Here is a 24,255-nt window from a genome sequence, read left to right on the forward strand (position 1 = left end):
GGGGGTTGAATTGTGTGGAAAACTGAGAACTGTCACACATGGACAATCTACTGTATTTTCCTGTTGACTGTAAACTATTTATCCCCTAAAGAAGAAAAGAGAGAGAGAGAGAGAGACAGAGGAGCACAGCACTCCCGATAGGGAGTTCGAGGGGATTCAGTGCTGCACCTGCTGTGCCAGCAGCCCTGCCAGGCCACCTTCCGCAGGACTCAGCCTAGTCCTCTGTGCCACCTCCCTCCGGGTTTATGCAGTGCAGAGAGGTGAGTCCAGGCCCTGTGTGTGCAAGTCGCCTCTCTGGTCCAATGTTCAGCTGGTCTTTCTTTCTTTCTCTCTCTCCCTTCCTTTCGACAGAGAGAGAGAGGAGATACCAGAGCATTATTGTGATACAAGTGATTCTGAGGGTCAAACTCAGGACCTCGTGCCCACAAGTCCAAGGCTTTAGCCACCGTACTACCTCCTGGACCACCAGGTTTGTGTGCCTTCGTGTGTGCATGGCGTGTATGAGACAAGTCAGCTCTGCCTGTCACAGCATGTTCTACTCGGTTTTGCCCTTCTCGCTTGTCTGTGGTGCTGAGAGTGCAGCTCAGGGCGTGTGCTGCCATCCCCCCCACCCCCCAGCCACCTCAGCATTTGACGCCCGGAGCTTTGTCGTCTGCTCAACCTTACTCTGCTACGCTCCGGTTGCGGGGAGGAGGGCAGCCGGACAGCGGCGGTGGTGGTCACACCTGGTGCTAGCCTCCCATGATCTCAGACTTCACACGGCCCAGATCGCACCCCGCGTCGAGAGCGAGGGCACAGAGCCAGCTGAAAGCGTCGCACACAGGCTGGGTGGCACCCCCTGCTCGCACTTTATTATGAAACATGTCACAGGGTGGCAGGGTGAGATGAGCCCGTGCCCACTCCCAGACCGCAGCAGAGCACGTCCCAGCCCCGCGTGTGCCGGGCCGTGTCAGCGGGCCTTGCCCTCAGTCAGCGGCCCCGGGCGGGCACTCACACTCATCAGAAACAGGAAGGCGAAGTGGAACTGAAGCACATCGCAGACTTTGGACCAGAAGTGGCCAGTGAGACGCCGGAAGAGAGGGCAGCGCGCCAGCTCGTGGTCGTAGAGCTTGAGGCCCACGAAGCCCGAGCAGGAAAGCACGGCCAGGGCCAAGTAGGCACCCGAGGAGGGGCTGCCGCGGTGGCGCTGGACACACAGGGCCTGCGCCACCGCCGCCAGAATGTGTGCGCCCAGCGCTGCCTCGAAGCCCCGCGGGTGCAGCAGAACCGCGCCGTAGCTGCAGAGCGAGAGACCCTCGACAGCAAGCAGCAGCCGCGGCCGCCAGCCGCGCTCCAGGCAGAGGCACCAGGCCACGGGCCACGCGAAGATGGGCAGGGTGACCCACTGGTCCAGCAGGGCAGCGGCGCGCGCCTGGGACGCGATGCGCAGCCACTGTACCGGGCCGTAGAGCAGGGCCATGGCGGCGAAGACATCCTTCAGGTATTGCACCTGGGTGGCCGGGCCCCCGGGGCTGCCGCTCTGCAGCCAGTACAGTCCTAGGAGCCCATAAGCCAGGTTCACCAGCGAGTTAAAGGGCATGGTCACAAATACAGGCAGGTGTGGCACCCGCGCCTCTGCGTAGTGCTCGTAGCCCACCTCCACGAGGACGCCCTCGAAGACCCCCAGGGCAACCGTGGCCGCCAAGAGGCAGGTGGCGGCGGCCACGTGGAGGAACGCCTGGCCTGCGCAGAGCTTCATGGTGGGCCGGAACTCCAGACGGCGGCACTTTGGAACTCAGACAGCTCACTTTCGCAAAGCCCTCCGGGGCCTCCAGGCTGAGCCAGCAGGAAGCAGTCCTCGTGGTTTCCAGGGAAGACACTGGGACCTTGTCGCCCAAGTGAGTGGCAGGCTAGAGGAGGGCAGGGTCTTGCTGACTGGCCAGCTCAAGCGGAAACGCGCTCTACCCTTTTCCTTTGTGCTTACGAGAAGAGCACGGTTAGAAAAAACGCCCGCCCCCCCCCCCCAAGCCTCCAGATGCACAGAGACGAAAGCAAAGCAGACCTCCTTACACGCTCACTTCTGTACACGTGGCCTCCAGAAGATTCCAGAAGGCTCTACTGCCTAGGGGTCTCAAATCTATTTCTCCTGACACTTAGCTGTGTGTTATATAAAAACCCTGCTCACTGCCCAGATTCCCCGAGAACCACTGTCTTGCTTTGCTTTCTGCTCTGGCGACTGAACCTGGAACCTTGGTGTTTCGGGCATGAGAGCCTTTCTGCAGAACCACCATGCTGTGTCGTGGCTAGATGAGCCCCTTCTGAGGTCTACTGTTACGGCACAGAACAGGCTCTCTGCCTCAGTATCACAAAAGGTAAAGCTTCCAGGCCACACCCAGGGTCCTTTTGACCAAACACCCAGTTAAGAGACCATCAAATTTGATCTGACTTCTGGAACCCAAGACAAGGAGTGGCAGAGCTCTGGAGGAGGGGACGAAGAAGGGGCAAAAATAGGAGCAGGAGGGGGTCGGGTGGTGGCACAGAGGATTAAGCGCAGGTGGCACAAAGCGAAGGGCCGGCGTGAGGATCCCGGTTCCAGCCCCCGGCTCCCCACCTGCAGGGGAGTCGCTTCACAGGCGGTGAAGCGGGTCCGCAGGTGTCTGTCTTTCTCTGCCCCTCTCTGTCTTCCCCTCCTCTCTCCGTTTCTCTCTGTCCTATCCAAGAAGGACGGCATCAGTAACTACAACAAGAAAACAACAAGGGCAACAAAAGGGAAAAAAATAAATAAAGCAAATAATTTTTTAAAAGAGTAGGAGCGGGAGATGGAGGAGCAGGAAGGGGCGAGGAGAGGAGTAGGGAGGGAAAGAGAAGTGAAGGGAGGGAAAAGGACGGAGGGGGCTCCCCTTCGCTTATACCACACGGGAGGTCAGGGCACACTGGGAGCTGTCCCTGGTCTGCTGTCCAGCCTCAAAGTGCCCACGATGACCCTTCCACAGCTGCAGTCACAGAAGCTGACAGACAGCATTCAAACACCGTGGACGTGTGACTTCAACTGTGGCGGGTATGGAGACCTCGGCCTAGCAGCCAAGAACTGCGGGTCCCAGTGAAGAGAAGGCACCTCGGTACCCTCACAGTCGCCCTGGGGGAAAGGCGGGCTGGGGCCGGCCTAAAAGTCTACCTCCCCTACCTGCTGGCCTTGCTCAGACCATAGCTTTCTGGGTGCTTTCAGGAATCAGTCTGCAAGGCTGTAGACAGCGCAATTCCGAGGGGCGAGAGGTGACCTGGGACCCCCCCCTCCCCCAATGAACCAAGGCCTTCACGCCAGCCCTGGGCTGCGCTTCCCCTCTCAGCTGTGGCTCTCCACTCTGACATTCCCACCTCCATGCTGGCTCTGCAAAGCAGAGCCCGCCACACCCTTTAAGCTGCTCAGGGGCCAACGGAGCCAGCCCTCTCAGTACCCCTCGGGGGTGGCTTCCCAGGGTACCAGGCCACAACCCCAAGGAGGCAGTGGACAGACTTGCCACTGGCAGAGAGGAGGTCTGGGCTGGAGAGCACAGTGGCTCTTCTCTGGGCCGCTGGGCAGAGTCCACCCAGGTCCTTGCACAAGCAGGGAGTGTCATGTGGCTGTGCCAACTTCCCAAGGCTACCAGGAAGTGAACTGGGTACCGGAATGGGTCCCCTGGACCCCCCAAACTGCCAAGACCCTTGTTTGAGCACAACTTCCGGGGGCACGGGCGTTTCAACGGCAGCCACAGGCAGCCTTTAATGTTGATGAGAGCTATCTCCTGCACCCTCGACCGGCCGTGGCGCCTTTCTGCACGTGCCATGCCAGCTGGAGGCCTGTGAGCCCAGCAGTCGATCAGTCTGGGCCGGCTGGATCCCCCCCCCCCCAGGGAGCCCGGTGTGACTGGCAGTCCCCGCGTGCTGCGGTGAGAAGGGCCCTGGACCCTGCAAAGCACGGGCTCGGCGGCGCCTTTCCTCTGCAGGAAAAGGCGCCAGGCAGAGCTACGGTGGGCAGGCAAGGTAGCCTAGGACAGTCGGTGGGCAGGGAGGGCAGCTTCGGTGACGAACGCCTCGGCTGCCTTGGCCCTTCTCAGGAAGGTTCCAGATGCATCGAGCCAAAGACCAAGATCAGATCAGGAAGCTGACTCTAATATGTCAAAGGCCGTTAACGTGTTTTGAACATGCGTGCCGTGGTGCCGCCGGTGCTCCCCAGCGGCCTGGCCGGCAGGAATGACCGCAGTCGCCCGCCGACAGCCCCCTGCTCGCAGCTGCCGAGCGCAGGCCACGCATGTGCAGGGGACGCTGCGCGCGTGGGCACGGCCTCTCCCTGCCGCGGGTGGCGAGCGGCCCGACCGACAGCCTGGCCTGTGCCGCCCGCGGGGGACTCGCAGGCAAGGCCGGCCAGAGGCTGCCGAGAGGTGGGCGCAGACGGAGGTGCGAGCCAGTGGAAGCCGGCGGTGTGCGCTGCGAGCCCGTGACTACCGCGGGAGCCCCGCAGTTCCGCCCGGGGCCGGCGGGGAAGAAGACGCGGGGCGAGGCAGGCACCCACCTCTCGAGGTGGCTGCGGTAACTTACAATATTGGCGCGAAAAGGCCCAGTGCTCACCATCCGGGTATTTCGCCTATCCTGGGCTCGGCTGGGGGAAATTCAAATCTCGAAAAAGGGCGGACGCGAAAGAGCGCTGTGCGCACGCGCGGGGCGGGGCGGGGCGGGGCGCGGGCTCTGGGAAGCGGGCGGCGCGGTGTGACGCGCGGTCACGTGCCCGGCGCGGGGCGCTCTCGCTCTCGCTCTCGCGCTCGCCCAGCTCGGGAGCCGCAGTCCGCGCGCCGCCCGCCCCGCGGATGGCGGGGGAGAGGGGCGGCCCCGCGCGCGGGGGGCTCGGGACGCCCTGCCCGGCCCCTGGAGCGGCGCCCGGACGGGGACGGGGCCGGGGCCGGCGGAGGCGGGGCCCGGGAGCCTGGGAGCGGACGGAGTCCCGCCCCTCGCGTCACCGCCGCTGCCGCTCCCGCCCCGCCCCGCCCCGCCCGAGCCCCTCCCGCGTGCGGCCGGGCCGGCGTCCTCGCGGCTCCTGAGGGGACGGAGTGGGGCCCCGGCACCTCCGCCCTGGGCGCGACGCCCGTCCCCCCGGCCTAGCGTCCCCTTGGCCGCCCACGTCCCCGGCCCCGCCGGCGGGGACGCCCGCCTCTCCCGAGCGTTTCTTCGGGGCCGGCTCCCACGCGGGGGGCGGAGCCCGGCCCGGCCCGGCCCCCGACGAGCTCATCCGGGCACTCCCCGGCCGCCACGGCCGCCATCTTTGTTTTGTGCCGACTGGCTTCTGACGCCCGCGGACGGCCGGGCGCGGAGGAGCGGCAAGATGGCGGCTCCCAGGGCGGGGGCGTGCCGGGGGGGCCGCGGGGCCGGGCGCGCCTGCGCCTGACGAGCGCGCGGCGGCCCCGGGTCCCAGTCGCCAGGCCGGGGGAAGCTCCTGCGGGAAGCCCCTGCCCCGGGGCGAGACGGTGCGAAGGCGGGAGACCGGGCAATGACGTCGCCCGGCTCCGCCCCCTCGCCCGACCGTCGCCATGTTTAGTTGTTACTTCTTCACACAAGATGGCGGCTCCCAGGGAGGAGGCATGAGCGCCCTGCCGTCACCGCTCCGCTTGCCGTACACTTGCCACTCCGGGGCCTGACTCGGGCTCTCTGGGGCGGCGTCTGTGGGAAGGAGCCTTGAGGAGGGAAGCGAGCGCGGGACGCCGCCTCGGGCCGGGTTCGCGGTGGAAGGAGCGAGCCAGGAGGAGGAGAGCAGGGGGCAGGGGCAGCTAGTCTCAAGATGGCGGCTCCCAGGGCGGCAGGCGCAGCCTGAGCCGCAGCGGCGCGCTGAGGGCGGAGGTTCGAGGCCCCGGCGGAGGCGCAGCGCGAGCCCCCCGAGCGACTCCTGGGGGTCCGAGCTCGCCCCGGCCGAGCGCCCAGCCTGCCGCGGGCCGTGGCCGCACTGAGCTCCGCGCGGGGAAGCGGGACGCACGCAAGATGGCGGCTCCCGCAATTGCGGTCTGAGAGCCGGCGGTTCCGAGACGGCCGCGGAGCTCGCGGCTGCTTCCCACCCGCCCCGGAAGCCGGCCAGTGCTGCAGGGACTCGGGGGGGTGTGGGAACCGGGCCGGGGCTCCGCCATTTCCGGCGGGGGAGGGCTACGACTGAGGAAGGGAGGAGAGAGAGGCGGCTCAAGATGGCGGCTCCCAGGGCCTCCCGCCCGAGCTCGTAAGCGGGGGCGCCTGGGCGAGCAGTCAGGGCGGCGGGACGCGCCGGCCTCCGGCTCCTCTGGCTGAGGCGCTCGGCGGCCCCGGGAGGGTCCCGAGCTGACGGGGTGAGCGGGAAGGAGGGAGCGAGCCGAGGGGAAGGAGGGTAGTTAAGATGGCGGCCTCCATGGAGCTCTCCACGGCGGCGTAGGGCGCTGCTTCTCCGTGAGGACCGCCCTGGTCGAAAGGGGGTGTGTGTGTGTGTGTGTCTGTCTGTCTGTCTGTCTGTGTGTGTCTGTGTGGGGGAAGAACCGGGGGCTTCCTTCCCGCCGGTGGCTTTCTCCCCCTGCACCCTTCCTCGGAACTATGGCTTCGGCCGTGTCGCCCGCCAACTCGCCAGCGGTGCTGCTGCAGCCGCGCTGGAAGCGAGTGGTGGGCTGGTCGGGTCCCGTGCCCCGACCCCGCCACGGCCACCGAGCCGTGGCCATCAAGGAGCTCATCGTGGTGTTCGGCGGCGGCAACGAGGGGATCGTGGACGAGCTGCACGTGTACAACACGGGTGAGTGCGGAGCCCCCCCCCCCTGCCCCTCCTCCGGCTCCCTCTCTCCCGCCCGCCCCCTCTCCCTTGCCCTCCGTTGCCCTGCCTCCGCCAGCTCTCGCCTCCCTCCGTCCCTCCCTCCGCGGGCACAGATCTGCGTGCCCCTCCCCTCTGCGACCCGGTGCGGGGATCGGAGCCCACTCCAGTCTCCCGCCTTTACGCCCCTGTCTCTCCCGCGGTGCACGCTCGGTTGTCGTTGCCGGACGGGGTCCCTCCCGTCGGACTGAGAGGCGGAGGGTGACTCCGGACTGCCGCGGTCACTGCCCCGCTGCGCCCCGTCCCTGGTCCCTGGTCCCTGGGTGCTGCAGAGTCCCACCCCCCTTCTCCTCCTCCTGCGCCTGCCCCGCGCACGGCTTCTGGCTGGGGAGGAGTGGCGACTTGGCCATTACTTCTGGAAACCCGGCCCGGTGGAGCTTCGTCGTCCTGGGGGTTCATGGGCTGTGCGGTGTGCAGGACTTGGGGGCACCCGGAGTCGGGGTGGCGGCAGCGGCGTCTCCGGTCGCCCCTTGTCTGGCTCGCGGAGGCTGGACCGAGGGCCCCCTCCCATGACCCCCCAGGCCGGGTCCCCCCCCCCCCCCCCCCCCCCCCCCCCGGGAAGCCAGGGAGTTTGGAGTCTGAGCGGCGGTGTGGACCCACCCGCAGAGGCTCGCTCCCCACCCGCCACCCGCCGGAGCGCACGCCGGTCCGCCCCGTCCGCACTGCCAGCTTTGGGGCTGGCCCCGGGGAGATGCTGGCGCGGAGCCGCGCTCCTGGCTGGGCGCTGTACCCACCCGGCCTGCCCGGCAGAGTGGGTGTTTTCGCCCCGTTGGCTTGACTTGCCCGGGCCGGTGGCTTTGTGGGTGACCTGGGACTGCAGGCCTGGGCACCTGTTGCCTCCACAAGGCCGGGCTGAGCGGCGGTGCCCTGTGCCGGGCGCAGCAGCCGCAGGGGCCCAGGGCTGCTTCGGGAGGGGAGAGGGGGCACCTGCGCCGGGCTGAGCGGCAGGGAAATAGGATTTTAGAAAGCAGGCCAGGGGCCTAATCACGAGCAGTCCCGAGCAGTCCCCGGCTTCTCGCAACCTCGGTGGGCCCGCCAGCGCCCGGAAATGAGCTGAGCCCCTGGGCGGTCACTTGTTTCCTTCTGCGAGGGAGCCCCGTCGCAGGGTGGGAGTGGGGGGCAGCCTTCGGGGGTCCCGGGCTTCTCCAGCACAGCGGTTTGGAGGTTGTCCGGGCAGCCCCCCCGAGTGACGCCGCCAAGAGGCCCGGCCAGTGTCCCGCCGAGCTCGGGGGTGCCCTCTGATGGGCGGAAGTTGCTTCCACTGGGGCTCCCTTGGGGCCCTCGGACCTGTGCGGCTCCGGTGTTGTGGGGTCAGCCACCCGCAGGGGCCGGCACCCTGGGCAGTGAGGGCAGAGCCCCTGGGAGAGGAGCTGTCCCGGAAGCCACCCCTGCTGCTCCCGGGGCTGAGGGGCCAGGGTGGCCCGCGGGTGTGCTGGTCCTCCTTCCCTGGCGACGCTCAGGTGGCCTTTGTGTCTGGTGTCTTCTTAGTGGCATCTGCCGTCCTTGACCTGGGGGCAACTTGCTTTCTCTGTGGCAAAGCAGATTACCTCAGACATCAGCGGGATTCCCTGGGCCGTGGGGGGCCCCCGACCCGGGTCCGCCCTGCCTCAGTGGCTAAGTCCAGAGGGCGTCCCACCTGGCAAGAGCCTGGCATCATCTTGAGCAGTCTCCTTGTCCGCACAGATGCGGAAATCGGGGTCCTGCGGAGAGGTGGCCAGTTACAGGGGTGCTCGGCCAGCTGGTGGCACGGCCGCCTTCCAGGAGGCTGTTGTGCTGTCTCTCCCTTCCGTTGACTGGCACTGCCCCCTTCCTCTGTGCCCGAGCCGGCTGCTCATTGAGTGGAGCTTGTCCCCCCTCTGTCCCCTTGCCCCCCTCCCAGGTCCTCCTCTCTCTCTCGCCTCCCCGTCGCTTGCTGACCAGTCCCGCTGGGAAATCCCGTTCACTCTCGCAGACTCAGCTGCGATGCCACCCGAGGCCCGGGGCTGGGCAGAAGCAGGGCTTTCCTGCCTGCCAAGTTGGGGGGGCGGGGGGGCGTTCCAGGGCACCCCAGCCACAGGGACACCACAGCTTGCTTGGCGGGACCGCTGGGGGGGGTGCACCGAGAACGTTTTTGGTTGACCTTGCCTCAGACTCCTCAGTCAGAGCAGTGGTGAACTAGGGCATCGTCAGTGTGACACGGGGGAGGTGGCCTAGTGGGCAGAGCCCTCCTTCCATCATCCCCCCCCCCCCCCCCCCCCGTGAGCGAGCGTCTCTCCTTCCCTCAGTAGTAGTGATACATACGGGGCCTCGCAACACTCTGGATGGACTAGAGAGGCTCTGACTGCAGGGTGCAGTCCCCTCGTGTGGGGGACCCGACGAGGCAGTGTGGGTGCAGCTGTGAGGGGATTCCCGGGCTTACTTGGGGTGGGCGATACACGAGACGTGCGGATGCTGCAGAGATGAGAGAGAGAGAGGGAGAGAGATAGCGCATGAGTGCGCACTGTGGTCTCGCACCCTGACCGGAAAGCGACAGGGCGGGCGAGGGGGGCACTCCCACCTCAGGAAAGTCCGCCTCTGCCTTGGGGTGCCAACACAAGGCGCAGGCTGAGGGTGCGCTGGGCCGAGGGCGCCGAAGTGGGGCACGCGCTTAAGGGAGCACCCCCGTAGATAACGAGTGAGCGAGTCACGTGAGCGGCCCTCAGAAGGGGAGGCCTCTGCCCTGGTCCGGAAGCCGTGGTCGCGGCCTCCTCAGCTTGTGAGAATGTTCTGGAGCCCTGTGGGTGTGGCGTGGGGCGGAGCCGTGTGGACCCTGCCTCGCTGGAAGGAGGTGCAGGGGGCCACCCAGAGGCCGTTTGGGGTGTTCACAGTCTTTCCGGTGGCCGGCGAGCTGTTGGGGAGAGAGTGGCGACAAATTTTCCAGGAGGTTGCGGCCGGCCGGCCGGCAGACAGACAGCGGGGCAGAGAAGGCAGCCCCTCACCACCCCGGCCCTGCCTTTCGTGCGAGTGAGAGGAGCAGGGCCTCGGGCTCTGGTTGGACTCAGCTCCTGAGGTGTTCTGACCACTCCTCCTCTTCATCCCAGCGACCAACCAGTGGTTCATCCCAGCCGTGAGGGGGGACATCCCCCCGGGCTGTGCCGCCTACGGCTTTGTGTGCGACGGCACTCGCCTGCTGGTGTTCGGCGGCATGGTGGAGTACGGGAAGTACAGCAACGACCTCTACGAGCTCCAGGTGGGTGTGCGCCCCGCCCCGCCCCGCCCGCCCCGCTCGCCCCGCTCCGCTTCTTTGCCCCCGGCCGATGCCCGCCCGCCTTGGCTTTACAGGCGAGTCGGTGGGAGTGGAAGAGACTGAAGGCAAAGACGCCCAAAAATGGGCCGCCTCCGTGCCCTCGCCTCGGGCACAGCTTCTCCCTGGTGGGCAACAAATGCTACCTGTTTGGGGGTCTGGCCAACGACAGCGAGGACCCCAAGAACAACATTCCGAGGTGAGGCTTCGTGCCCTTTGCCTTGGAAGCCCACGGGGTGGGGCTGACCTCGCCCCTGCTGCTCGGGCCCCACTGTGCTGGCCTGGGAGCTAGGGGCGGGTGGTGGCTGACCCTGTGCCCGCCCGCCAGGTACCTGAATGACTTGTATATCCTGGAATTGCGGCCTGGCTCTGGGGTGGTGGCCTGGGACATCCCCATCACGTACGGGGTCCTGCCGCCACCCCGGGAGTCCCACACTGCTGTGGTGTACACTGAGAAGGACAACAAGAAGTCCAAGCTGGTCATCTACGGAGGCATGAGCGGCTGTCGGCTGGGGGACCTGTGGACCTTGGACATCGGTGAGGGGGGGGGGGCTTAACGTCTGACCCCACCCCCAGCCAGGGCCTGTGCTCTGCTCCCGGGATCATCCTTTAAGCCTTTCCCCCAAGATGAGGGACACCATAGTGCTGGAGCTTCTGGTGTCACGGACGCCCCTGTGGTGCCCGCGTGAGCCGCATACATGGTAGGGCAGGCGTCTACCCGGACCTGGCTTTCCGGCCCCTGGCCGAGAGGATGCACTTGGTCACAGACGAATGGGGGGGTGGGCACTGTTGTGTCGTCCATCTGAGGCTGGAGCCATGCTCTGACCTGCGGAGCTCGGCCCCGTGCACAGCCGTCTGGGTATCGGTGCAGGGGTGACTGTGGGTCCAGGCTCGCTGCTGCGCTGGCCCTGCGGGAAGTGTGTGTGGGCTTAGGATCAGAGGCGCGGGCTGTCTGTCTGTGGGGTGACCCTTCTCTGCCTCTCCACAGAGACTCTGACATGGAACAAGCCCAGTCTCAGTGGGGTGGCGCCTCTCCCCCGCAGTCTCCACTCAGCCACGACGATCGGAAACAAGTGAGTCTGTCTGCCTGGCCCCGGGTCAGCCTGTGCATCGGTGCCTGAGGCCTGCGTGCCTCTTGCCAGAGGGCCCTACCCTGCTGAGGGACCAGGGTGGTGTGGAGGGTGCAAGCCACGGCCTTGTGGTGAGCGGCAGCCTAGCGGGGCCCCGAGGTATGCGGTTCTGGTGAGGGCGAGCTGCTGAGCAGGAAGGGGCTGCAGTCCCGCAGTCCTGGGAGGGCACCGCTGGGGAGAGCTAGCAGACCGAGTGCATGTGGAGCTTTCTGGATGGAAGAGGTGGCCTCTAGCTTGGCGCCTCCTCTCCATTCCTCTCCTGCTCTTCCCTCCCTCGTCCCAGAATGTACGTCTTTGGTGGCTGGGTGCCTCTCGTCATGGATGACGTCAAAGTGGCCACACATGAGAAGGAGTGGAAGTGTACCAACACACTGGCTTGCCTCAACCTGGGTATGGCCCTTTCGGGCTTGGAGGGGCCCGGGCGGGGCCCTGCCAGCTGCAGCTTATGCAGGGAGCGAGGGCCCGGGCCTCTAGATCCAGGGGGTGGCCGCTATGCAGGCGCTCTGAAGGGCCTGGTCGGCAGGCGAAGCCGCCTTAATCTGCCGCCACCTGTACCCGGCGCGCTCTTTCCAATCGCTCTCTCGCTGTCCTGCGTCGCACAGACGCTGCTCCGTGAGTGTCCGCGTGCTGTCCTTGCCCACGTGCAAGCATGTCGAGGGGCAGGAGCTGGAGGGAGGGGCAGGAGCTGGAGGGTACAGTGGACGGACCTGCCCGGCAGAGGCCAGGGCGGCGACGCCCTCGGCCACCACCCCTGCTAAAGCCCTAGCTGCTCGCAGCAGGCGTGGCAGGCCGGGTGCCTGGCCCTGGGGGCTTGCTGTTGTCTTAGCTGAGCCCGGGGAGGTGCCTCCAGCTCCGCACCCTCTCTCTCCAGGTCGCCTTGACAGGTCAGGCTGCCTCCAGCTTATAGCTCTGGCCTTCTCGGTCTCTCTTGGGCATTATGGCCACACACAGAGGGAGACACACACACACACACACACACATATACACCCACCCCTGTTGGGTTTGGGTCCTTCCTTCTCTTTTTTTTGTTTTCTGAATTTGATCATCTGTGGTGACTCTGGACTTGAATTGCCCTCAAATGAGATCGAAAAAGCAAGGGACCCTGGGGCTGCGGCTCCCGCCCACCCGCCGCTGACGCCCCTCCCTCTTCCAGATACCATGGCCTGGGAAACCATCCTGATGGACACGCTGGAGGACAACATCCCCCGGGCCCGCGCCGGCCACTGTGCTGTCGCCATCAACACCCGCCTGTACATCTGGAGTGGGCGTGATGGCTACCGCAAGGCCTGGAACAACCAAGTCTGCTGCAAGGACCTCTGGTATCTGGAGACAGGTGAGGCCGCAGGGGGGCTACCGGGGACTGCTGCGGGCTGCTGGAGCCGGAGGGCATCGCCTCCTGCCCCTCCCCCTCTGAAGCCTCCGGGCCCCCCTGCTCTCTTCCAGAAAAGCCCCCACCCCCGGCCCGGGTGCAGCTGGTGCGTGCCAACACCAACTCCCTGGAGGTGAGCTGGGGGGCAGTGGCCACGGCCGACAGTTACCTTCTACAGCTCCAGAAATATGACATTCCCGCCACGGCTGCTACTGCCACGTCCCCCACTCCCACCCCAGTCCCGTCTGTGCCTGCCAACCCTCCTAAGAGCCCCGCCCCAGCGGCTGCCGCACCTGCCGTGCAGCCCCTGACGCAGGTAGGCATCACGCTCCTGCCCCAGGCGGCCGCCTCTGCCGCCGCCACCGCGGCGCCTCCCACTACCACCCCCATACAGGTCTTGCCGTCAGTGCCTGGCAGCTCCATTTCCGTGCCCGCTGCCGCCAGGACCCAAGGTGAGCCGGGGCCTGGGGCTGTGGGGCTCAGTCCTGCCTGGGGGCCCCTCACAGGGCCACCTGCTCCTCGCAGCGGCCAGACTGCCCGTGGCTGTCCTGTCTCTTGCTAGGTGTCCCTGCCGTTCTCAAAGTGACTGGCCCTCAGGCCACAGCAGGAACCCCGTTGGTCACCATGCGGCCTGCCAGTCAGGCTGGGAAAGCCCCCGTGACGGTGACCTCCCTCCCTGCAGGCGTGCGCATGGTCGTGCCTACACAGAGCGCCCAGGGGACGGTGAGCAGCCGAGTGGCATGGGTGGTGGGGGCGGCCACCATGCTGAGCCTTCCCCCGAAGCAACGCCCCTGCTGAGTGAGAGGGGCTCGGCTCACCTGAGGTCTCCCCCCCCCCCCCCGCCCCCGCCCCGAAAACCTGCTGTCTGGGGCCAGTCCGGGAGTGGCCCCTGTTTCCGTGGCTCACGCGCCCCATGTCCCATCCCAGGTGATTGGCAGCAATCCCCAGATGAGTGGCATGGCGGCCCTAGCTGCCGCGGCGGCGGCCACCCAAAAAATCCCGCCCTCCTCGGCGCCCACAGTGCTGAGTGTCCCAGCCGGCACCACCATCGTCAAAACTGTGGCCGTGACCCCGGGCACCACCACGCTCCCAGCCACAGTGAAGGTGGCCTCCTCGCCGGTCATGGTGAGCTTTGGTGACAGCGGTCATCAGTCTTCCTTCGGGTTGTACGAGAGGTTGTCACCCAAGGGGTGTGACAGCCTGAGGCCAGGTACCCGGCCCTTCAGTCTCCTTGCCGCACTAGAAGGAAGATGGATGGAGAAGAGGAAAGGGCGTCGGGCGGGTGGGAAGGGGCATGCCAGGCTGAGCTGCCCCTCTGACCTGGCCTCCCCCCGCAGGTGAGCAACCCTGCTACGCGCATGCTCAAGACTGCAGCTGCCCAGGTGGGGACGTCTGTCTCTTCTGCTGCTAACACATCCACACGCCCCATCATCACGGTGCACAAGTCAGGGACTGTGACGGTGGCCCAGCAAGCCCAGGTGGTGACCACGGTGGTGGGTGGTGTCACCAAGACCATCACCCTGGTGAAGAGCCCCATTTCTGTCCCGGGTGGCAGTGCCCTGGTGAGTGCCAGTGCCCTGGGCTGTGGGCGCCAGCTGCTGGGCAGAGCCACTCCCTGAGTGACTTCCAGATCACTTCTCCGCTCCATCCTTTCCTTTCCAGATTTCTAATCTGGGCAAGGTGATGTCCGTGGTCCAGACCAAACCAGTTCAGACCTCGGCTGTCACTGGCCAGGCGTCCACAGGCCCAGTGACCCAGATCATCCAGGTGAGCTGGGGGCATGCAACGCCCTGCCGCTCTCCCGCTGCCCAGGGGCCTGAGCTACTCTGCTGCCCTGGGGTGCTGCCCACTGACCTGGCCACCTCCTGTCTGCCCCATACAGACCAAAGGGCCCCTTCCTGCTGGGACCATCCTGAAACTGGTGACCTCTGCGGATGGCAAGCCCACCACCATCATCACCACCACGCAGGCCAGTGGGGCTGGCACCAAGCCCACCATTCTGGGCATCAGCAGCGTGTCCCCCAGCACCACCAAGCCCGGCACAACCACCATCATCAAAACCATCCCCATGTCAGCCATCATCACGCAGGCTGGCGCCACTGGTAGGGGCCTCCTCTGTGCTGGCAGTAGAGCTGTCTCCACTTGCTGCTTCCCGCTCCCCCTTCCTAACACACCCCTGCTCGGCTCGCTTCAGGATGGGGGCAAGGCAGCAGGGCTCTGGTTGGGCCCAGGGTGGGGAGATGAGCTCTCTGGAAGGGCCTTCAGGCTGCTTTAGCATGGCCCGAGGCCTGACCGTCCCTTCTGTGCCACCCAGGTGTGACGAGTAGTCCTGGCATCAAGTCCCCCATCACCATCATCACCACCAAGGTGATGACTTCTGGGACTGGCGCACCTGCTAAAATCATCACAGCTGTCCCCAAGATCGCCACTGGCCATGGACAGCAAGGAGTGACCCAGGTGCGGCCGTCAGGTCCTTCCTTCTCTCTCCAGTGTCGTCTGGAGGGGCCTGGGGTGGGGCAGCCTGACAGTGAGCCCCATGGGTTTTGTTCTGCCATTCTAGGTGGTGCTCAAGGGGGCCCCGGGACAGCCCGGCACCATCCTCCGCACCGTGCCCATGGGGGGCGTCCGCCTGGTTACGCCCGTCACCGTCTCTGCTGTCAAGCCGGCTGTCACTACACTGGTTGTGAAGGGCACTACAGGTATGTGGCCACAGCTCTCCTGGTCCCATGGGCACCCAGCTCTCACAGGGGCCACTAGCTTCATACGGCCCTGCCCTCTGCCTCCAGGTGTCACGACCCTTGGCACGGTAACAGGCACAGTGTCCACAAGTCTGGCTGGAGCTGGGGGCCACAGTACCAGTGCCTCCCTGGCCACCCCCATCACGACCTTGGGCACCATAGCCACCCTGTCCAGCCAGGTCATCAACCCCGCTGCCATCACCGTGTCTGCCGCACAGACCACACTGACAGCGGCCAGCGGGCTCACCACGCCCACCATCACCATGCAGGTAGGTGGCCCTTCCCCTCGCCGAGGGTGAGTGTCACCTGGATGAGATGACAGAGCTGTCTTGCTTTCCGGGCCTTCTTGTCTCTCAGTGAGCATTTACTTAGCGGGGTGAACTTAGGTCGTGTCTGGCGTCGGTGATGCCAGGGATCCACCTCATGATCTCAGGCTTGTCGCCAGTTACTCCATCCGCTGGACCAGACTCACTGGTTTCTGTGGGGCACACAGAAACGATGCTGGGGCTCAGACCAGAGCATCCAGCTTGTGAGTCCTGAACTCTACCGCTCTTCCCCGTGTCATTCTGGAGCCCTGAGTTTTTGCCTGCAAAGGTTTTTGTTGCTGTCGGTTTCTTTCACAAGAGGAGGAGAAAGGGGGCGCCACTGGCTGGTGCGTGTGTGTGCTGCCCGGTCGAGCTCAGGCCTCCTGCCTGCGTGTCCGCTGCGCCGCCCCGGGAGCACACGACATGCTTGTGTTCCGTGTTGGGTCCGGGTCCGAGCACCGCGCAGCTCTGGCTGTGGGCGGTGCCATGGTAACAACGGGAGCTCTCGTGTGTAGGGCCTTTGTGCTGCAACTGCATCCTCCACCCCTCACCCCGGGTGGAGTGATGTTTTGTTCTTGATGTCAGTGCAGGTGAACAGTCCTTGTGCGTGTGTTGCTCTGTGTGTGTGTGTGTGTGTGTGTGTGTGTCAGTCACATGGGCCTCACAAATGCATGATACCCACAAGCTGCCTCTGGCCCAGTTCTTAGTTTGTGCTTTTTGGAGGGGGGAGAGATACCAGAGCACTGATCCATCCTCCAGGAGGACCCCCCCCCCCACACACACACACACACACACACACTCTCTCTCTCTCTCTCTCTCTCTCTCTCTGTCTGCTATCCACAGCATCCCGGGGGCTCACATGTTGTGAGACCTGCACTCTATCCTGTGCCACTTGCAGGCCCCTCACCTTGAGTTGAGCCTTGAGCTGGTTCAGGTGGCCCTTGGAGCATTCACATGGCCCTAGGTCACGTGGGTGCTGTTGCTTTAGTAGCCAAGCTCATGTCCTGGACACGGGGCACCGACTTTCCACCTCTTGCCTCCCTCAGCCCGTCTCCCAGCCCACGCAAGTGACTCTGATCACCGCGCCCAGTGGGGTCGAAGCCCAGCCTGTGCATGACCTCCCCGTGTCCATCCTGGCCTCACCGACGACCGAGCAGCCCACGGCCACGGTCACTATCGCCGACTCGGGCCAGGGAGATGTGCAGCCTGGCACCGTAACGCTGGTGTGCTCCAATCCGCCCTGCGAGACACACGAGACGGGCACCACCAACACCGCCACCACCACCGTTGTGGCAAACCTGGGGGGACACCCCCAGCCCCCCCAAGTGCAGTTCGTCTGTGATAGACAGGAGGCAGCTGCCTCTCTGGTGACCTCAACAGTGAGCCAACAGAATGGCAGCGTGGTGCGTGTCTGCTCCAACCCGCCCTGCGAGACCCATGAGACGGGCACCACCCACACGGCCACCACCGCCACCTCCAACATGGCTGGGCAACACGGCTGCTCCAACCCGCCCTGCGAGACCCACGAGACGGGCACCACCAGCACGGCCACCACCGCCATGTCCAGCATGGGTGCTGGGCAGCCGCCGGCCGGCCGGCAAACCTGTGAAGTCAGCCCTGCTTCCACGGTGGCCCGTGTCGGTCCAGCCGGTGGGGTGCCCCGAGCTGCCCAGGCTTCTGTCAAGCCTTTGTGCCAAACCCGCCAGACCAGCGCCACAAGCACCACCATGACTGTGATGGCACCTGGGGCCCAGCTGCTCGGGCCGACCCCGACCCTGGAAGCTGCTGGGCAGGTTCGGCCCGGTGGCCTGACGGCAGGCCTCAGCCAACTGGTGTCCACAGGATGCCCCGTGGAGGTGCGCCGCACCCACGCCGCCAGCACCCCTAGCAGTGCCCGCGCCAGCCCCATGCCTGCCTTCGGAGCCACGCCCGGCGCCGCAGTGACTGTCGCAGCCCTGGAGGCGCTACTGTTCCCTTCGGCCGCCGTAACTCAAGTCTGCTCCAACCCGCCGTGTGAGACCCACGAGACGGGCACCACCAACACTGCCACTACCTCGAATGCAGGCAGCGCCCAGCGGGTCTGCTCCAACCCGCCCTGCGAGACCCACGAGACGGGCACCACCCACACGCCCACCACCGCCACCTCCAGTGGGGCAGGCCAGCCGGAGGGCGGGCAGCAGCCGGCCACCAGCCGTCCCTGTGAGACGCACCAGACCACTTCCACTGGCACCACCATGTCGGTCAGCGTTGGCACCCTGCTCCCCGCTGACACCACCGCTGCCCACAGGACCCTGGAGTCCGGCTTGGAGGCGGCGGCCCCTGCCACCACCTCCCAGGGCAGCACCTCATCGATGCTGGTTTCTTTCCCCACTCAGCGGGTCTGCTCCAACCCCCCCTGTGAGACGCACGAGACGGGCACCACGCACACAGCCACCACTGTCACCTCCAACATGAGCTCCAACCAAGGTGAGTGAGGGACCTTGGTTCCTCCAGACCTACCCCTGGACCCTGCTGCCCACTACCTCACTCTGCCTGCCTCCACAGATCCTCCACCAGCAGCCAGCGATCAGGGAGACTCCGAGAGCGCCCCGGGTGACAGCGTAAGCGTCACCAGCTCCGGTGCCATCCCGGCAAGTGTGCCCTCCACACTGACAAGAGCTGTGACGACCGTGACACAGTCCACACCAGTCCCAGGCCCCTCTGTGCCGGTAAGAGCCCCAGGGGCCCCAGCTCCTTGCTGCCTGCCATGTGTCTGAGCACGATGTTCCAGAGCCGGACACCAGGTGTCACTGTTGCACCGGGCGAGGCCCCTCCCGGTCCCTTTCGAAACCATAAAAGGACAGCCAGCGTGCCGGACTGCGTGAGGCCTCAGCTGTGCCTGGCTCTTGCCACTCCGCCGTACAGGGTGGAAGTTCCGTGGGAGGGGCGGCAGTTGCCCTCTGCTGTACCCACAGGCCTCCGGGGCCTCCGCTGCCACGCTCCCTCCGTCCCACCGGGTCCTGCGGGCCTGCCGAGAACGCACATCCACTCCGCAGGGAGAAATGGCGGCCCCCTGCTCTCAGCTTCTCCCTCTCCCCTCTGACGGGCCTCTCTCCCTTTCTAGAAGATCTCATCAATGCTTGAGGCTGCCCTGGGGGCTCTGAGTACTGAGGTCCCTATTCTGGCCACAATAACGGTGACCGGAGCCAACACAGAAACTTCTGACACACATACCTTCTCTGCCGTTGACACCCCGCAGCCCCCGGAGGAGCTCCAGCCCTCACCAGGGCCTCGCCAGCCACTGCCCCCACGGCAACTCCTGCAGCCCACCGCCACGGCCCTGATGGGGGACTCTGCCGAAGTCCTGTCAGCGCCCCCAGCCCCTGAGCTCCAGGCCGCTGTGGATCTCAGCAGTGCAGGGGACCCATCTTCAGGCCAGGAGCCCACCAGCTCTGCGGTGGTCGCCACTGTGGTGGTCCAGCCGCCCCCACCCACACAGTCCGAGGTGGAGCAGTTGTCTCTGCCCCAGGAGCTGATGGCCGACGCGCAGGCAGGCACCACTACCCTCATGGTGACGGGGCTCACTCCTGAGGAGCTGGCGGTCACCGCTGCCGCCGAAGCGGCTGCCCAGGCTGCAGCCACCGAGGAAGCTCAGGCCCTGGCCATCCAGGCGGTGCTTCAGGCTGCGCAGCAAGCCGTCATGGGTAGGTGCGGCTGGGGCAGGCACCCTCCCTTACTAGGAGTGCAGATGCGGCCGCTGACCTGCCTTGCTGGTGGCCCGCTCGAGGAGGGGGGCCTAAGCGACACACGCAGGGGAGGATGGCTGGACGGACTCTGGGCACGCAGGCCTGCTGCCCGGGAAGAGACGGAGACTGCGGGCTGGGCGCCTGTGGCGTGGCGGGCCTCCTAGGGGGGGTTCTGGCTGCAGGGAGCCCTGGGCAGCGGGCGAGGCCTTCCTGCCGGCCTTCCTCTTTAGTCGCCTCGCTCTCCTCCTGGAGCAGGCACCGGGGAGCCCATGGACACCTCCGAGGCGGCAGCGGCGGTGACGCAGGCCGAGCTGGGACACCTGGCGGCGGAGGGCCAGGAGGGCCAGGCCACCACCATCCCCATCGTGCTGACGCAGCAGGAGCTGGCGGCGTTGGTGCAGCAGCAGCAGCAGCTGCAGGAGGCCCAGGCCCAGCAGCACCACCACCTCCCCACCGAGGCCCTGGCCCCGGCCGACAGCCTGAACGACCCGGCCATTGAGAGCAACTGCCTCAGTGAGCTGGCGGGGGCTGTCCCGAGCACCGTGGCCCTGCTGCCCCCCACAGCCACTGAGAGTAAGCCTCCGCCCACCCGCCCGCTCCACCCAGGACAGGTCCGTCCGTGCAGAGCCTCTGCCTCTGACACCCTCTGTCCTTCTAGGCCTGGCTCCGTCCAATACGTTTGTGGCCCCCCAGCCGGTGGTGGTGGCCAGCCCGGCAAAGCTGCAGGCCGCAGCCACCCTGACTGAAGTGGCCAATGGCATTGAGTCCCTGGGTGTGGTGAGTGGGTGTGACCCGGCGGGCTGGAAGGGATCCCGGGAGGCCCGCCTGACCGCTTCTCCCCTCTGATTTCAGAAGCCAGACTTGCCACCCCCACCCAGCAAGGCCCCGGTGAAGAAGGAGAACCAGTGGTTCGATGTGGGCGTCATCAAGGGCACCAACGTGATGGTGACACACTATTTCTTGCCTCCTGATGATGCTGTTCCCTCTGAAGTAAGGCTTCCCGGTAGCCGGCCGCCTCAGGAGCTCTGCCTCCCACACCAGGCAGGCCCAGGAGATGGGTACCAGGCAGTGGCCTTGGCATCTCTCTCACTTCGCCTGCTCTCCTCCAGGATGACTCGGGCGTGATACCGGATTACACCCAGCTGAAGAAGCAGGAGCTGCAGCCCGGCACTGCTTACAAGTTCCGCGTGGCCGGCATCAATGCCTGTGGCCGGGGGCCCTTCAGCGAGATCTCTGCCTTCAAAACGTGTCTGCCCGGTTTCCCAGGGGCCCCTTGTGCCATTAAAATCAGCAAAGTGAGTCAGGGTCGGGGCAGGCGGGGATGGTGGCTGACTGGTGTGAAGCCCGAGGGACGCCGACTCCTTGAAGCATCCCAGGGCTTCGTGATAGGCCACACGCTGGGTGGCCGTTGCTCTGAGTGCCCCTCCTTTTTATTTCATCTTCTCACTGCGGACTGCGGGTTCTGCTGACCCCGCAGCCTCCTAGGCCCTCGCGGTTCCCCGGCACAGGTTGGGTGAAGTCCTCCCAGTGGCTGGGGCCAGCGCACAGCTTGACTGTCGCCCCTTGTCTCTAGAGCCCGGACGGTGCTCACCTCACCTGGGAGCCACCCTCTGTGACCTCAGGCAAGATCATCGAGTACTCGGTGTACCTGGCCATCCAGAGCTCGCAGGCCGGCGGGGAGCCCAAAAGCTCCACTCCCACGCAGCTGGCCTTCATGCGTGTGTACTGTGGGCCCAGCCCGTCCTGCCTCGTGCAATCCTCCAGCCTCTCCAATGCCCACATTGACTACACCACCAAGCCCGCCATCATCTTCCGCATTGCCGCTCGCAACGAGAAGGGCTACGGCCCCGCCACCCAAGTGAGGTGGCTGCAAGGTAGGCGGCGGGGGCAGGGAGGCTGGGGTGGGTGCGGGTGCCTCCCCGGCTCTGCTCACGGGTCTCGTCTCTCCTCGCAGAAACCAGTAAAGATAGCTCTGGCGCCAAGCCGGCCAGCAAGCGGCCCATGTCCTCTCCGGAAATGTAAGTAGCGCTCCCCATTCTGGGGCCTTCGGGGGCGGGGCGGGGCCCTCCCTGGAGGCAGGAGGACTCTCCTCCTCGGGAGGAGAAGATTAATGGGACCTTGTGCCTGAGGGTTGGGTCGAGCGCGCCAGGGTCGCCGCTCGCTCGCTCGCTGGCTCGCTCGTAGCTATACTGCTTTTGGAGGGTGTGGCTCGGAGGACACACGTACACACCGCACCTCCCCACCCCGCCACGACACTGTGCGGGGCCCCTCCTCAGGCTGGTTTCCTGCCCGGGACCCACACTGACGCTGCCTTTTCCGTCCTTCTTCCTAGGAAATCTGCTCCAAAGAAGTCCAAGGCAGACGGTCAGTGAGCGACCGGCAGCTGCGGCCCCCAACTCGCCCTCAACCCCTTTCTGCTTCAGGAACACCACCCCACCCGCCCGGCGCTCACACCTCCCTTCATGAGCCACTGGCTGCTATTCATCCTCCCTGTCTCGCTGTTTTTAAACTTCTCGGAAGAAAGCACATCACCTCCTGTGGCTGCTGGGAGGAGGCGGCAGGTGCGCCGGGAAGAGCGGCGGCGGCAGGTGGTGAGGGCGGCGCTTCCCTACACCGCCCTGGCCGGGTGCCTTCCGCAGACCGGAGCAAGCAGACCTCGAGAAAGACGAGCAGGAAGTCCCATGCAGAGACAGGACGAAAGAGGCATTTCTATTCAGCTGGGCGTCACCCTTGGCCTGACTGGAACCGCAGGCTGGGTGGGGTGGGCGCAGGAGCAAGGAGGGGGGCCTGTGCTGGGGCCCCTCTGCTCCTGGACTTCTCTGTTCCCTTGGCATTTCTGGCTCACCCCCACCCCAGCTCTGCCCGTGCTCCCCTTTCTCAGAGGCCTTCGTACTACACCCCTCTCCCCATCCCTCTTTCCCATTTCAGTACGTGAGAAGAAAGGAAAGGAAGGGGGAGGGAGGAGCCCCACGGTGGCCTGAGCAGTGTTCTGTGAACCCCCTGACGCCCGACGGGCCGAGAGCAGCCCCTAGTTGGGGCCGGGGGGCAAAGCGCCAACTGCTGCAATTGTATTTTTTTAAGTTGAAACTGATGGAGTTACCATTTTTATTGTAATTTTAGCCTTAGTGTGTGGGGTTTTGTCCCTTTTCTGTTGTTAGTTGTGTACAGACTGTGTATCTTTTTTTTTTTTTTTTTTCCCCTTGGCTAAGCCTTGGCAGGGATCTTTCTGGAGGTGGCCAGAGCAGGAGAGGTGTGTGGCCTGCTGTTACCTCGGGCCCTGGGCCCGCCGACCCCCCCCCCCCCCCCCCGCCTCCAAGGCGGAAGGTAGTGAGCCCTGGGAACCTCGCTTGGGGGTCTGGGGAAGCCACAGCAGGAAGGTGGCGGGCCAGGCTGCGCATACTCCTTGCTGGACCCAAGGGAGTCAGGTTGTCAAAACACCCAGCTGGGCTGTGCAGTTGACATAAAGATGTGGGGTGACGCTGGGTGGGGGGTTACAGAGAGGGCCTTGCAGTTTCTGGGCGCAGCACAGGAGGGCCGCCTGGGGCTCCACCACCCCCCCCCCCCACACACACACACACACACACACACACTTGCAGTCCCACCCGCCCCCTTCTGCCCCAGGACTCAGCTGTGGCCGCACTCCCCTGGCCTCCGCTAGCTCGCCCCAGTCTGCCCCGTGGGCCTCTGGTCTGTTGTATTATAGTAGATTTCGCTGTGGAAGATGTCACGTTTAGTCACCTTGGAGCCCACTCGCCTGGTCCCGTCGTCTCCCGTTCCTCTCCTGAGCGCCCTTCGAGTTCTCGTTTCGGAGAAGAGTCCGCCTGTTCATCTACCGTAGACTAACCCCGTGACTCAATATTACCATAGTGCGATGTCGTTTTGTGCTATTTTGAACAATTAAAAAGGACTTTTTTGGAAATAGTTCTTTGCTGTGTGTGCGTGTCTGCTCCCAGGCCCATTCACCTGTCCTCTTGCCCCCAGGGCTCTGGGCACCCTGCAGGCTGGCAGGGCCCAGGCTTGTCACACAAGGTCCCAGGATGGCACTGGCCAAGGGGCTCTGGGCAGCTGCTCCTGACTAGAGACCCAGTTGCCTCCCGAGCAGAGGACGGGACTGGGTCAAAGGCCTGGCAGGTTGCTAGCTATTGGCTCCCTTGGGTGTGGGGTCGGTGGCCGAGTTGGGCTCCCTCCACGGAGTGCCACCTCAGAACAGCTTGGCGGCTCAGTGATGGCCAAGCTGTTGGAGTGCCTGGGGATCAGCTCACATGGACTTGGTGCCAGCAATGCAGAGAGGAGAGCAGCCCACGGCTGCAGGGCGCGCCAGGAGATGAGCTGCCTTCTCACTGGTGACTCTGGTTCCCAATACTCCCCCCACCTCTGGCCTTGGAGCATGCGCGCACGGATGAAGGACCAGCCAGGAGCCCTCACCCTCACAGGGCACTCCCGCCCAGACTTGCAGTGGGTGCCCCTGCATCCCATACCTGCTCTGTATCCTTCTCTGGCCCGACTCGGAGCCCAGGGTGGGGGGGCTTTTGGAGCGCTCCCTAGCCCCCAGCCCCTGGGGGCCTGGCCTGCCCCCTGGAGGGTAAAGCCCCAGGCCTAGAGTACAGCCCTCCACCTGAGGGGGCCATGGGGCTGGTGTCCCCTCCCAAGGGGCCACCCGTAACCTCTGATGCCCCCGCCCCCCATCCTTGGTTAAAGTAGCCCCCCTCAAGCAGGGGTAGGGGGAGGGCAGGCACCTTCCCCAACTTAGACAGGAAGTCCAGGGTACAGGGGTCAAGGCTGGGCCAGAGCACAGCTCCCGGAACCTCTGAAGACCTGCAGGACCACCTGCCTAAGCCCAAACCTTGTGCCAGTCTGGCCACTCCCGGGCTGCCAAGTGCCCTGAAATCTGGTAGCATCTGGT

At 65.4% G+C, this 24,255-nt stretch overlaps 2 protein-coding genes across 8 annotated transcripts; one reads left to right on the top strand and one right to left on the bottom strand.

The window, feature by feature from the left end:
• Positions 1-829: 829 nt before the first annotated feature.
• Positions 830-4,691, bottom strand: TMEM187 (transmembrane protein 187). Of its 3 annotated transcripts, none has more exons than XM_060183311.1 (2): positions 4,555-4,691; positions 830-1,951 (listed from the first exon to the last, which is right to left on the bottom strand). In XM_060183311.1, exon 2 carries the CDS (start codon positions 1,736-1,738, stop codon positions 950-952), a length of 789 nt encoding a protein of 262 aa, XP_060039294.1. In that variant the 5' UTR covers positions 1,739-1,951; positions 4,555-4,691; the 3' UTR covers positions 830-949. The 3 variants fall into 3 exon arrangements, with proteins under 3 accessions (XP_060039294.1, XP_007534956.1, XP_060039295.1); XM_007534894.3 differs by having other exon boundaries at positions 830-1,889; positions 4,555-4,649; XM_060183312.1 differs by having other exon boundaries at positions 4,529-4,619.
• A 1,338-nt stretch (positions 4,692-6,029) lies between these two features.
• HCFC1 (host cell factor C1) lies at positions 6,030-23,271 on the top strand. 5 transcript variants are annotated; one of them, XM_060182563.1, is made up of 26 exons: positions 6,030-6,748; positions 9,883-10,031; positions 10,124-10,284; positions 10,414-10,622; positions 11,074-11,158; positions 11,499-11,605; positions 12,369-12,548; positions 12,632-13,036; positions 13,147-13,307; positions 13,512-13,709; positions 13,922-14,146; positions 14,247-14,351; positions 14,467-14,686; positions 14,899-15,041; positions 15,145-15,283; positions 15,371-15,591; positions 16,674-18,093; positions 18,172-18,335; positions 18,866-19,310; positions 19,605-19,925; positions 20,011-20,129; positions 20,205-20,342; positions 20,462-20,647; positions 20,926-21,226; positions 21,307-21,370; positions 21,685-23,271. In XM_060182563.1, the coding sequence occupies exons 1-26, from the start codon at positions 6,556-6,558 to the stop codon at positions 21,722-21,724; spliced, it is 6,099 nt and encodes a 2,032-aa protein (XP_060038546.1). In that variant the 5' UTR covers positions 6,030-6,555; the 3' UTR covers positions 21,725-23,271. The 5 variants fall into 5 exon arrangements, with proteins under 5 accessions (XP_060038546.1, XP_060038549.1, XP_060038544.1 ...); XM_060182566.1 differs by having other exon boundaries at positions 18,003-18,093; XM_060182561.1 differs by having other exon boundaries at positions 12,659-13,036; positions 18,731-19,310.
• The last annotated feature ends 984 nt before the right edge of the window (positions 23,272-24,255 follow it).

The sequence above is a fragment of the Erinaceus europaeus genome, chromosome X, assembly GCF_950295315.1.
Source record: "Erinaceus europaeus chromosome X, mEriEur2.1, whole genome shotgun sequence".
In the NCBI taxonomy this organism is placed as follows: Eukaryota; Metazoa; Chordata; class Mammalia; order Eulipotyphla; family Erinaceidae; genus Erinaceus; species Erinaceus europaeus.